The sequence below is a fragment of the Propithecus coquereli genome, unplaced genomic scaffold (assembly GCF_000956105.1).
Source record: "Propithecus coquereli isolate 6110/MARCELLA unplaced genomic scaffold, Pcoq_1.0 Scaffold24, whole genome shotgun sequence".
Classification (NCBI taxonomy): Eukaryota; Metazoa; Chordata; class Mammalia; order Primates; family Indriidae; genus Propithecus; species Propithecus coquereli.
In genome coordinates, this window is record NW_012147952.1 from 8,719,670 (window position 1) to 8,732,646 (window position 12,977).

The 12,977-nt window shown below is 35.7% G+C and overlaps 1 protein-coding gene across 1 annotated transcript in view; it reads left to right on the top strand.

Moving 5' to 3' along the window:
• The window catches only part of TTK (TTK protein kinase), a 66,461-nt gene extending 66,123 nt beyond the window's left edge, over positions 1-338 (top strand). Inside the window, exon 19 of the mRNA XM_012646048.1 lies at positions 255-338. Coding sequence (XP_012501502.1) covers positions 255-338 — 84 coding nt within the window. The remainder of the gene's footprint in view (positions 1-254) is intronic.
• The last annotated feature ends 12,639 nt before the right edge of the window (positions 339-12,977 follow it).

Genomic DNA, 12,977 nt, shown 5'->3' on the forward strand with positions numbered 1-12,977 from the left:
GTTCATATGTTTATTAATAGCTGTGTTATATTTCTTTTATAGAAAGATTGAGCTACATCTCATGATAGGTAATTCTTAAGGCCAAGCGTGGTGTTTAAAATTCTTTCTTATCTCCAATAGTTTATAAAATAATTTCTCAATTAGCAAGAGAGATAAACTTATTATTTTTAGAATATGTTGAGATACCTTTACTAATCTGATAATATGCTGAACTAAAAAATGTTACAAAACAGATTTTTGTTTTTTAATTTCAGACTTTATATGAGCACTATAGTGGTGGTGAAAGTCATGATTCTTCATCATCCAAGACTTTTGAAAAAAAATGGGAAAAAAAATAATTTGCAGCTACTCTTTAACTGTCAAATGATATCTGTAAAATATATTGAACTGATTCCCTGTGGAAATCTGCTGTTGAGGACAACTTTACTCTGAAATATTATCAGCAAAAATATTCAGTAGATTATCCTCAAAAGAAAACTTTAAAAATAATAACCACTAATGACACTGTATATATTAAATTATAGAATTGGTTTCTCTGTTTTATGCTTTCCTATAAATGTAATCTATTTGATATCATTTCACACTTGGAATAGTGGGTGGACAACTGACACATATTCTGAAGAACTTTGTAAATAAGCTTTGCAGCATAAAATGACACTAAAATTTCAAAGTTGTAAAGTTATTTTCTTCAAGCAAATGTATTACTGGCACGGCAGCAAAATTCTTAATAAATATTCGATTAAGGAAAGACATGGGAGTGGACCTTAGTTAATGAACTTTCAAAAAAAAAAACCCAAAAAGTTTAAATTCTAAAATAGGTTTTCTAATTATTTATGGCATCAATATAGTCTATAGTTCTAGGGCTATACTTGGCTCTTTCAATTCTCCATTTGTTCTTCATAGTATCTAATGTTTTTGGTGTTTAGAGTATCATGTTGGATTCTCTGGTGAAAATTATATATAGCATGTCCTCACTGTCTGACCTGTGTGGCAACTGGTAATTATAAATGTGGCACCAGAGTCTCTTTACTGAATCTAATAGCTTAGTTAAAGGTATCATCACATATGATTCTTTACCCAAGTTTTTTCAAAGATTTTAATAGACTTTATTTTTTAGAGTAGTTTTAGGCTCACTGTAAAATTGAGTAGAAAATACAGAGAGTTCCCATATATCACCTACCCCCATACACATACAACCTGCCTCACTATTAACGTACCCAACACCAACATCCCACAGTGGTACCTTTGTTACAGTCCATGAGCCTACCTTAACACATCGTTATCACTCAAAGTCCATAGTTTACATTAGGGTTCACTCCTGGTGTTGTATATCTATGACGTCTATCTACCGTTATAATATTACACAGAATAGTTTCGCTGTCTTGAAAATCCTCTGTGTTCTGCCTATTCATCCCTCCCTCTCTCCTAATGCCTAGCAACCATTGATATTTTTACTGTCTCCATAGTTTCGCCTTTTCCAGAATGTTACATAGGTGGAATCATACAGTATGTAGCCTTTTCAGATTGGTTTCTTTCACTCAGTAATACGCATTTGAGATTCCTCCATGTCTTTTTATGGCTTGATAGCTCATTTCTTTTTAGCACTGATTAATATTTCATTGTCTGGATATACCGTAGTTTATCCATTCACCTACTGAAAGACACCTTCGTTGCTACCAAGTTTTGTCAGTTATGAATAAAGACAGGGTCTTACCCTGTCATCCAAGCTGCTATATCTGTACACAGCTTTTTGTGTGGATGTAAGTTTTCAACTCTTTTGGGTAAATACCAAGAGAGTGTGAGTTTTTAGTTTTGTAAGAAACTGCCAAACTGTCTTTCACAGTGGCTGTACCCTTTTGCATTTTCACCAGCGATGAAAGAGAGTTTCTTTTGCTCTATATCCTCACCAGCATTTGATGTCTGTGTTTTGGATTTTAGCCATTCTAATAAGTGGGTAGTTGTATCGCTTTTTAATTTGCGTTTCCCTAATGACATATGATACTGAGCATCTTTTCATTTTCTATATGCTCATTTGCCATCTGTGTATGTTCTTTGGTCAGCTGTCTGTTCAGGTCTTTTGCCAACTTTTTAATCAGGTGGTTCATTTTCTCATTGTTATGGTTTAAGAGTTCTGCGTATTTTTAATAGCAGTCCTTCATCAGATGTGTCTTTTGCACATATTTTCGTTCAGTCTATGGCTCGTCTTCTCATTCTCTTGATTCCCAAATTTTTTACTGTGGTTATTAGTTTTCATGGTTATTGGTTTAAAATTAAAGGAATAGATAACTGGTAAGCTTAAACTGTAGTTCTGCAAACCTGCTCATGGAAAAGACGTAAAAATCCAACCTGGAAGTCAGACAATTTTTCCACATGTGCCCTTTGATAATAGTGCATTATTTTTTTCTCCTTAAAATCATCTTTTTTGTTTGTTTTTATTTTTTAAGTTTCTTTTGTCTTGCAAAAATCGTCTTGAAATTTATTGTGTATATAACCATTTTTTTTAATGCTTGTCATGTTAAGAGTTAGAAATTTTAACGTGGTAAAAAGTGTTATTTGTCACCTTGCAATAGTACCTGTGGACCTAGAATAAATAACTCAGTCTATAAATCTCACTATTGAAAGGCACCTATTTCCTTTGAAATTAAACAAGTGAGGATTCTTATCTGGATTTACACATTCCCCAAGCATGTTTTCCATTGTAACTGGATTGAATCGGCTACATTCTAGCATTGTATAAGTTATAAAAGCCAGCTGAGGTATCCAATTTAAGTGTGTCATCAGCACTCTACTAATCTGATCATCTTTTATCATAAATAATCTCATATACACACTGATTTTCAGGAGTTAGTGTGTCCTGGTATTTGGTAAGAAAAAATTTTATTGGCAATTTTGTGTTCCCCTTTACTGTGCCTAGGCTAAATAAAGGAATATATGACAATTTTCTGAGTGTTTAATTTTTTTCCCTCTGAACCTGCTTGGAGTTTAATAAATGCATTTTTTTATTTAGTAGTTGTACAATGTGGCCAAAGGGAAGGAGCCCTGGAAAGGACTCAGCTCTAAGCATTCTCTGGTAAGCTTTGCGGGCCTGGGCAAGTTACCGAGTATCTTTGAAACTTGGCCTCCTTTCTTAGTAAAATTAGAAGGATGAACTAAATGATCTCCTCTCAGTCTTAAGTCTATAAAATCCTATATAAAATATAAATTTAGATGAGGACTAGTTAATATAGGAAGAAAGGGAAAACAATTTTCGTATCTATGAAGTAACAACTTTTCTGTGTGAGTCCAGAACTAGGAAGCTAGATACGGGGTTCTGAAGTTTTCTTGTTTGAGAAATCCTAGAAGAGTACAGAAGAAAGAGGCCATCTTTCCTCTCAGCTTTTGGCACATCTGTAAGCCCAGCCTAGTTCCCACCGTTCCTATATTGACTATTCTTCTCCACCTCCAAGGAGAAAGGCTATAGGAGTACTTGAAAGCTCTGGCCTCTTCCACTTCTGTTCTGTCTGCTGGCTGAATGGAGCTGTGGCCAGAATGGGAGAAAGAAGATGTGAGACTTAAGTGAGAATGTGCTGCTGTGAGCTAGGTTGGCTGTCTAATTTTGTCTTGAATTTTTTTGGTTTTCTGTTTTGTCATCTCTATTTAGTGGGGTAAGATTGTGGGTAAGAAATCCTAACACTGAGCATCTACTTAAAATTGGGTCAACTGCTTAGAATACGGTGAACAGTAGATTCAGTCTAGTTTTCTAGGAGCTTTTTGCCTAATGGGGGAGATCTCCATCAATACTCATTGCCTTGGGCTCTTATCCTAGCTCATGATTTTAAAGACCATATGCTTGTGGATAATTCTCCTATTTATATCTCTAACCTAGACTTACCTCTTGAACTCTGGACTTGCATTAATACACTAATTGACTATTCAATATCTCCACTTGTATGACTCAGCATATGCAAAATAAAATTGACCCCTGTCAAAAGCTGCTCCCCTCAAATTCTTCCCTATCTCAGCTGATGGCAATTCCATCCTTCCACTTACTCAGGCCTAAAACCATAGAATCATCCTTAACTCCTCACTTTTTCTTACAGCCCATAACCAGTCCATCAGGAAAAGTGTTGGCTCTATTTTTGAAATACATCTAGTCTGGCCATTTCTTGCCACCTCACTGCTGCCAACCTGTTGTGAGAATCATCTCACCTGGATTACTGTAACAGCCTCCTAACTGGTCTTGCTTGTACCTTTTACCCATTATAGTCAATTGTTAATGTGACAGCCAAAGTGACCCTTTTAAAACATCATGGTCATATCATATCATTCCTCTTTTCAGAACCCTACGATGACACTCAATTTCACTCTGACTAAAAGCCAGCATCCTTACAGTGGCTTACCAAGCCCAGATGTCAGTGGTCCCCAACCTTTTCGGCACCAGGGACCGTTTTCATGAAAGACAATTTTTCCACACACCAGGAAGCGGGGGCATGGTTTCGGGATGATTCAAGCGCATTACGTTTGTTGTGTACTTTATTTCTATTATTATTACATTATTATACAACTCAGCATAGGTTGGGGACTCCTCCCTTGTGTGATCCGATCTCCTGCAACTTCTCTGCCTCATTACCTACTCCTGCCCAGGTTCTCTGCTCAAGCCACACTGGCCTTGTTTTTTCTCAAACATGCGAGGCAGCTATCACCTTCAAGCCTTTACTCTTAGTTGTTTCCTACCCCCAGTATGCTCTTCCCTCACCTCCATCAAAATCTGCTCAGATATCAACATTGCAAGTAGGCCTGTTCTGATAATCCTATTTAATAGTGCAACTTGCAGCCCATAACCCCGGCATCCCTGATGCCCCTAACTCTACTTTTTTCCCCTTCAAAGTGCATATACCTTTGACATAATTTGAAAAATAAATTACAAAGAAGTGAATGATTTATTGTTAGTATGGAAGTTCCTCAAGGGCAGAGATTTCAATCTCTTTCATTTAATACCTAAAACAATGTTGCCATATAATAGTTACCAATAAATACCTGTGGATACAATGCATGAAAGGTTTTTTAATGTGGTGGGGTAACAGCTGTGAGAATTATGCACAAAGAGCAACAGAAGTGAGGAAGGACTATGGAACTAGGTAGGAGGGTAAAGAACTTTGTAAGGCTGAGAGGCTTAAGCTGAATCTCAAAGGAGATCCAGGAGACAGGGTAAAGAAGAGAAAGGTGTGTTACAGAAGAACAAATTGCACAGATGAGTATGCAACAGTTTTGAGGGATGAGTAGCATAGGGGGCAGTCATGAGAGATGAGCTTTAGAGGATAAAGAGAATCAGATCACGAAGCCTTTTTTTTTTTTTTTGAGACAGTCTCGCTTTGTTGCCCAGGCTAGAGTGAGTGCCGTGGCGTCAGCCTAGCTCACAGCAACCTCAAACTCCTGGGCTCAAGCGATCCTCCTGCTTCAGCCTCCTGAGTAGCTGGGACTACAGGCATGCGCCACCATGCCCGGCTAATTTTTTCTATATATTTTTAGTTGTCTGATTAATTTCTTTCTATTTTTAGTAGAGACAGGGTCTTGCTCTTGCTCAGGCTGGTCTCGAACTCCGGAGCTCAAACAATCCGCCCACCTCGGCCTCCCAGAGTGCTAGGATTACAGGCGTGAGCCACCGTGCCCGGCCACGAAGCCTTTTGTGTACCACAGCAAGGAGCATTGAACCAATGCTAGAGGCAGCTCCTTTATAGGAAATCATTGAAGTATTTAAACTGGCCATAATGTGGAAGATAATTGAAAGTAGGAATCACAGTTAAAATGCTACTGCAGTAGTCCAGGTAAGAAGCCACAGGGGGCCTGCACTGAGCCATGTCTGTGGGGACAGAGATAGGGTCACATTCAAGAGATATTTAGGAGGTGTTATAAAAAGGTGCAGATAGCCTATTGAATATATTGGGCAAAGGTTCAATTTCTGGCTTGAATGATTAGGGAATGACAGTGTCCATAAATGAGATAGGAATTAGAGGGAAAAAGTTTGGCTTTGGTCAAAGAGAATTTAGTTCCAGACATGGTACACTTAAGATATTGATGTGAGTTTGAGGTGTTGATGCGATCAGCACACTTGTTGAAGTGAGGTCTCTATGTTGGCAAGCATGAGTTATATATCTCAGCATCGTACTGTAAAGCTGGTTGTTAGAGCCAAAAATGTGGACAAGACTGGGAGAAAGGAGTGAATTTCCTAGCGTCTCAGAGAGAGTGGCCAGAGGAGGCCAAACAGGACCCTCTCTCAAGTGGGATCTGAAGAGCAGGGGCCCTATTTGTCTTTGGCCTTTAATTCACTAGGCTGTTTCAGAGAAAGAATTAAATGCAAACTATTGACATAAAAAGAGGAAAAAAATGCTATTTTTCTAAAACCTGAGAGAAATTCAAAATTTGACACTCAAAGCACATTTTATTTTTAGAGTTCATATAAACAACTGTCTGTAACGCCCTATACAAATAGCAAGACTTAGTAGAGATTTCAGCTACTTTTGCTGAAATACGACATACAAAGTCTAAAAGATAAGGACAGAAAATAAATGACTTAATATTTTATATCCACTTGGGGGCACTATGAAACTGCTTATCATTTTATGGTCAACTATGCATAATTTATTCTTGGTTCATTACTTATCAGTGCAGAGGTTACAGACTCAACTCTTCTTGTCAAAAGTTATTGTTTGGTGCCTGAAGAAACCAATATAGATTGTGATATAGCATTAGTTTAAATCTGAAAAAGAAAAAAAAAGGCCTCTTCTAGAGCTGCTTAGTCCAATACAGCAGCCACTAGTCACATGTGGTATTTACATTTAAATGAATTAAAATTAAACATTGATTGTACTAGTCACAAGTGTTTACTAGCCACATGTGATGAATGGCCACTGTATTGGAGAGCACAGATATAGAACATATTCATCATCACAATTGTTTATTGGACAATGCTGTTCTAGAATAACTCCAGTAACCATCATACTGACAACTAACTACTAGTTATTGCTTCCTTGAAAAGGTGATAGAATTTACCTGTAAAACTATCTACAGATGATATTTCTTTGAAAATGTTTTTAGTGATATTACTTATTCAATTTCTTTAGTAGCTATAGAAAACTTCAGGCTTTTTATTTCATTTTGAATCAATTTTTGCTATTATTTTTTACAGAAATTTCTCCATTTTGTGAAAATTTTTAAGTTATGAACATGCTCTCAAATTAATTTCTTAATCTCTTTTCTATATTCAGTTATTTTCGCTTCTTTATTCCTAGTATTGCTTTTGCTTTCTCTCTTTTTTCTTTATTAATCTTAATAGAATTATATCTATTTTACTAGTCTTTTCAAAGAACCAAACTCTTACATTTCTTGATCCTTTCTATTGACAGTTTCTTTGCTATTTCATTGATTTTTGCTTTTTATCTTTACACTTAAAGATATTTTTACAGATATCTTTAATATCTGTATTTCAAATATCTGAGTTTATTTTGTTATTTTTCTAGCCTTTAATTTGGATGCTTAGCTAACTAATTTTTAGCCTTTTCTCTTTTCTAAAATAAGCATGCAAAGCTATACATTGCTCTCTAAATACCAATTTCTCTTCAACACACAAATTTGATCCATTTATATTTGTTATGATATAGATAAATTTGTATTTCTACCCTCATTTGTTTTTATTTCTATTAACCCATTCTTTCTGTGCTTCCTTTATTCTTTGTTTACCTGTTGTTTTTTGTTTGTTTTGTTTTTTAGTGTTATGTTTGTTTTCCTATTCCATATTTTCCCCTCTACTGGTTTGGAAGGTTTAGAGTTTTTCTATATTTTTTAGTGATTAGCTTTAAAATTGAATATGCTTATTTAACTTCGTAAAGATTTAAGTTAAATATCTTAGCCTCCCTACCAAACAATACAAAAACATTAACGTATTTTAACTTCATTAGCGTGACTTACATGACACCTCAGTGTAATATTTAGTTTTATCCTATTATAACCCCACAGACTATTATAATTTTATAGAGACAATATTTATTTAGATTTACATAAACATTTCTATTTTATATACTTCTTATATCTCAGTTTATTCTCTTGGGATAATCTTTCTTTTTGAAATACGTCCTTCAGAAATTCTTCTAGCAATAATCTATTGATAGTAAATTATCTTTGTTTGCATAAAATGTTTTAAAGTTACCCTTGTTTTTGTAAAGATTATTTTTTTCAGTTTCTCAATTTTAGACTGACAGTTGTTTTCTTTTTGCACTTTGAGGATATTACTGTACTGACTTCTGGTTTCCATCATTGCTATTAGGATGTCTTCCATTTGTCTGATTATTATTTCTATGAAGGTGACCTTTTTTCTCTGGCTGCTTTTTTTTAAGACTTTATTTTTTTAGAATAGTTTTAGGTTCACAGAAAAATTAAAAGAAAAGTATAAAGATATCCCATATATTCTCTGCTCACATACGTGCATAGCCTCCCCCATTATCAACATCTCTCACAAGAGGGGTACATTTGTTGCAATTGATAAACCTACATGATTATCACCCAAAGTCCATAGTTCATATGGTTCACTCTTGGTGTTATACAGTCTATGGATTTGGACAAATGTATAATGACATGTATCCACCATTTTAGTATTATACAGAGTAATTTCACTGTCCTAAAAATCCTCTGTGTTCCTTCTATTTATCTCTTCCTCTGCACCCCAACCCCTGGCAACCACTGATTATTTTACTGTCTGCATAGTTTTGTCTTTTCTAGAATGTCATATAGTTACAATTATATAGCATGTTCCCTTCTTGGATTGGCTTCTTTCTCTTAGTAATATGCATTTAAGATTTCTCCATGTCTTTTCATGGCTCAATAGCTCATTTCTTTTTAGCACTGAATAATGTTCCATTGTCTGGATAGTTTACTTATCCATTTACCTACAGAGGAACGTCTCAGTTGCTTCCAAGTTTGAGAAATTCTGGATAAGCTGCTATAAACATCCATATGCAGGTGTTTGTGTAGACTTAAGTTTTCAACTTCTTTTGGTTGAAAAATTGGTGTGATTGTTGGATTGTAGCATAAGAGTATGGCTAGTTTTGTAAGAAATGATCTGGCTGCTTTTTAGATCTTCTATTTACCCTCTGTGATCTGCAGTTTCACTATAATATGGCTAATTATTGATTTTTAAATTTTTAATCCTGTTTGGAATATAGTATGTTTTCAAGTCTATGGATCATATATCTTCTTGATTCTGAAAAATTCTCAGCCATTATCTCTTCAAACTTTTTTAATTTTAGAAATTCCATTTGATTCTTTTCCAAATCTGTCTATTTTTCCTTTATGGTTTCTTGCTTTTTTCTCAAACATGCAATTCCATCATTTATTTATTTCTTTAATAATTTCATATGGAACAATTTTATATTCCATATCTGACAATTCCAGTATTTAAAGTTTTTGAGTTGAAATCTATTATTTTTATTTTTTTCCTAAGTGTCTTATAATTTCTTACTGTGTTGGGGGTCTCCAAGATCATCCCTATGTTTGATGATTTACTAGGAAAACTCATAAGATTTAGCATATAGTCAAACTCATGGCTATGATTTATTATGGCGAAAGTGAAAGGATGCAAAGCACGAACTTTCTAGAGTCCTCTTCCAGTGGTTCACATTGGATGTGCACAATTCCCCCAGCAATGAGTTGTGACCAAACTGAAATATGTACCAGGGATGCTCATTAGAGACTTAGTACTCCACATTTTTTACTAGGACCTGGTCATATAGGTACCCTTTATCTAGCATGTACCAAAATTTTAAACTCCAGAAGGAAAGCAGCTTGTTTAGGCACAATGGGCCACTCTTATCATTTAGACAAGGTGGTAACTCTCCTGGAATCTGAGTTCCAAGACACCAGCCAAGGGCCTACCTTGCAAGCAGCACTTTTTCAAGATAGCAGTCTCTGGGCCACAATGTTAACTCTTTTGTATATGCTTACCTACTAGTGAATTTGTTGATCTTTTAATTTTTTTCCTTCAAGATTAAGGAAGGAGAATTTGTCGATCTTTGTCTGTGATCTCCTATTTGCCTGATCTCAATCACTGGAAATCCAAGAGGGAGCCAGGATTTGCTATTAACTTAAACCAGCATCCGTATCAATTAGGTTGGATTAGGTTTTGCCATGGTAACAACCCCAAAAGATATCAATAGCTCAACATAACAAAATTTTATCTCTCACTTGTGTCTACAGGGGAGGTGGAGACTCTGCTCTGTGCTGCCCTCGCTCTCACACCCAGGCTCTCTAGTACCCCACTCTCAGCTGGCTTGGCACTGCCTCTTAAAATTACCATTCGAAAGTGACACCCTGCACTTCTACTCACAATTCATTGGCTAAAGAGGTCATATGGCTTCATGCAATCACCATGTGTCTAGAAAGAGGAGCGCTAAAAATATATGCTGAACAACATTAATTAATACTTGTTAAAAGGTGTAGCAATGCTCTTTCTTACTATGCTTCAATCAGAGGTTCCTAACCTGTGACATGTTATCTCCTAGGGGCTGCTCAGTATTCAGTGAGACATGGACCATCAAAGTATTCTGTTTTTTCTTGGCCGTATCGTTTTAGAGTGTGTGTATTTGATACTAACAACTTTGGAGTTCTCTCCGTGGTTCTTCTACTATCCCTTTCTTTTCTTCCTCTCTGTTTTTTTTGTTTTTCTCCACTTTTACCTCCAGAAAGAAAGTATATTGTATTGGAAGAGGGAAATGTATTCTTAATTACATTAATTGTTACTTAATACTTAAAGTAATACAGTTTATTGTGTTGGTAAAGATATATACATTTATATGGAATAATTTGTATGCCATGATATTAGAAATATACTAAATTAGAATGTTTGAGAGAATAAAGTCAGAAAGGTCCCTGCAGCCACAGGTGAGGAAGGTAGAGGTGATGATGGATGGCTATTTACATTCTTGCTACCACGAGAGTGAAGTGAAGTACGGCAAGGACACAGTTGGTGTTCAGTCAAGTGAAACAGAGGATCCAGCTTCAATTGTACTGACTCCAGTCACAGCGCCTCCAATTAGCTTAAGAATATTATAAAAAGAAAAGGCATTTGCAAATGAATAAAACAATAATTAGTCGCAGAGCAACAGTGAGCTAGCTAGGTATCTCTACCATGGAGAAAAACCTGATAGGAATTGTGCTGGTGGTGGTGGTGGTGGTGGGAGGTGTTGTTGAAAAGAGATAAAGAGTGAAAGTCTGGAGAAGGGCTACAGTTGTACACCAAAAAGTCACACTGGGACTGCATATTTGAGAAATTTTGAGCATGCTGCCTATTTCTCTTCCCCTTGCTGGGGCTCTAACCAACCCAAATTAACCTGGTGTATTTCCTCCTCCAACTTGTCTGTCTCTTTGGATAAATGGTGGCTTTTGCTTGTGAATCTCTCATTAGCAGTTTTTAAAAATGTTACTATGAAAGGAATTTTTTTTAAAAAAGAAAGGAAAATAGTCTCATTTTAGTCTACTTGACTAAAGTAGATGTAGAAAGAAATATAGTAGAAAGAAACATAAATAACTTCTAATTCTACCATCTGAATTAATCACTGTTAACATTTGGCATATTTATACAATTGAGATAATAATATATGTACGATTTTATATTCTTATTTTTCTGCCTTTCTCTTAAGTATTTTATTGTCATTTAAACCCTTCATAAACATCATTTGGAAGCCTATGAGATATTCTAGCATATGAATGTATCAGGATATTTCCCTATTTTTTATTTTTGTGTAAAATAATTCAGAATGAACCTCTACTTTCAAAGCTGTTAACTTTTTCCATTTTGGGGGAATGGAAGTTAATGTTAGTCCTAAAACATAACTAATAACACAGATCTACAAATAAATAAAAACCATGAAACCATCATGGATTTTAAAAAATTATCAGCAATTTGATATTAGCTTTGGAAATCGAGATTTCTTTTACTTTTAAGTCATCCCTGGTGTGTGGTAGCCAACCCAATACCATCATTAGTAGATTTAATTAAGTAATATTTTAGAAGTCAAAGCTAATCTTAACCAGAAAATCTTGTTGGCTTCATTTTCAAGATATATCCAGAATTCTAACAGTTCTCCCCACCTCCACCTCTGTCACCTCGGATCATTGCAGTAACTTCCTAACTCTTCTCGCTTCTACTCTTGTTCCTCTAGACTCTGCTCTTCCTAGATCCAGAGGGATTTGTTCAAACTTGAGTCAGATCACATTGCTCCTCTGCTCAATACACTCCAACTAGTCTCATCTAATTTAGGATAAATGCTCAGGTCCTTACATGACAGGACTCTCCTGCTGTGTGCAGCTGTACAAATGCGTCAGGCACACTCCTGCTTGGTGGCCCTTGGCTTCCTGTTCCCTCTTTCTTAAATGCTTTTTCCTCAGTACTCACTAAACTTGTTCCCTCACCTCTTTGTATTTCTTCAAATGTCATTTTCTTAGTGAGGCCTTCTTCAAATAGCACATTTAACGTTATAATTTTCCTGCTCCCTATACTTCATAGCTCCCTTCCTTGCTATGCTACTTTTCATAATATTTATCCTTACATTTTCTATAATTGAATTATTTAGTTGTTTATTTTTTGTCTCCCCTCATTGTAATCCCAATTCCCAGAATGCAGAACATTTTATCAGTTTTATTCAGTACTGTATTTCCAGTGCCTAATGCAATGCCTGGTCCATAGCTGACAGTTGATAACTATTGTTTGAATATGTGAACAAAAGTTTTTTTTTTCTTGGACATAAAGAACAAATTATAAAATGTTTTCTATGGAGAAGCAGTATTAGTCATATTAGCAAATGTGGCTAGCTCAGCAGACTGATGTATCCTACAAAGTGCAAGACAAAAAGAGATGTCCTTTACAGGTATCTCCCTTTCTGGGTGACCTAGTTTATAACACTGGGATATTTAGGGATGAAGGGTGTTCCCAGGGGCAGACCCTTTTTCTG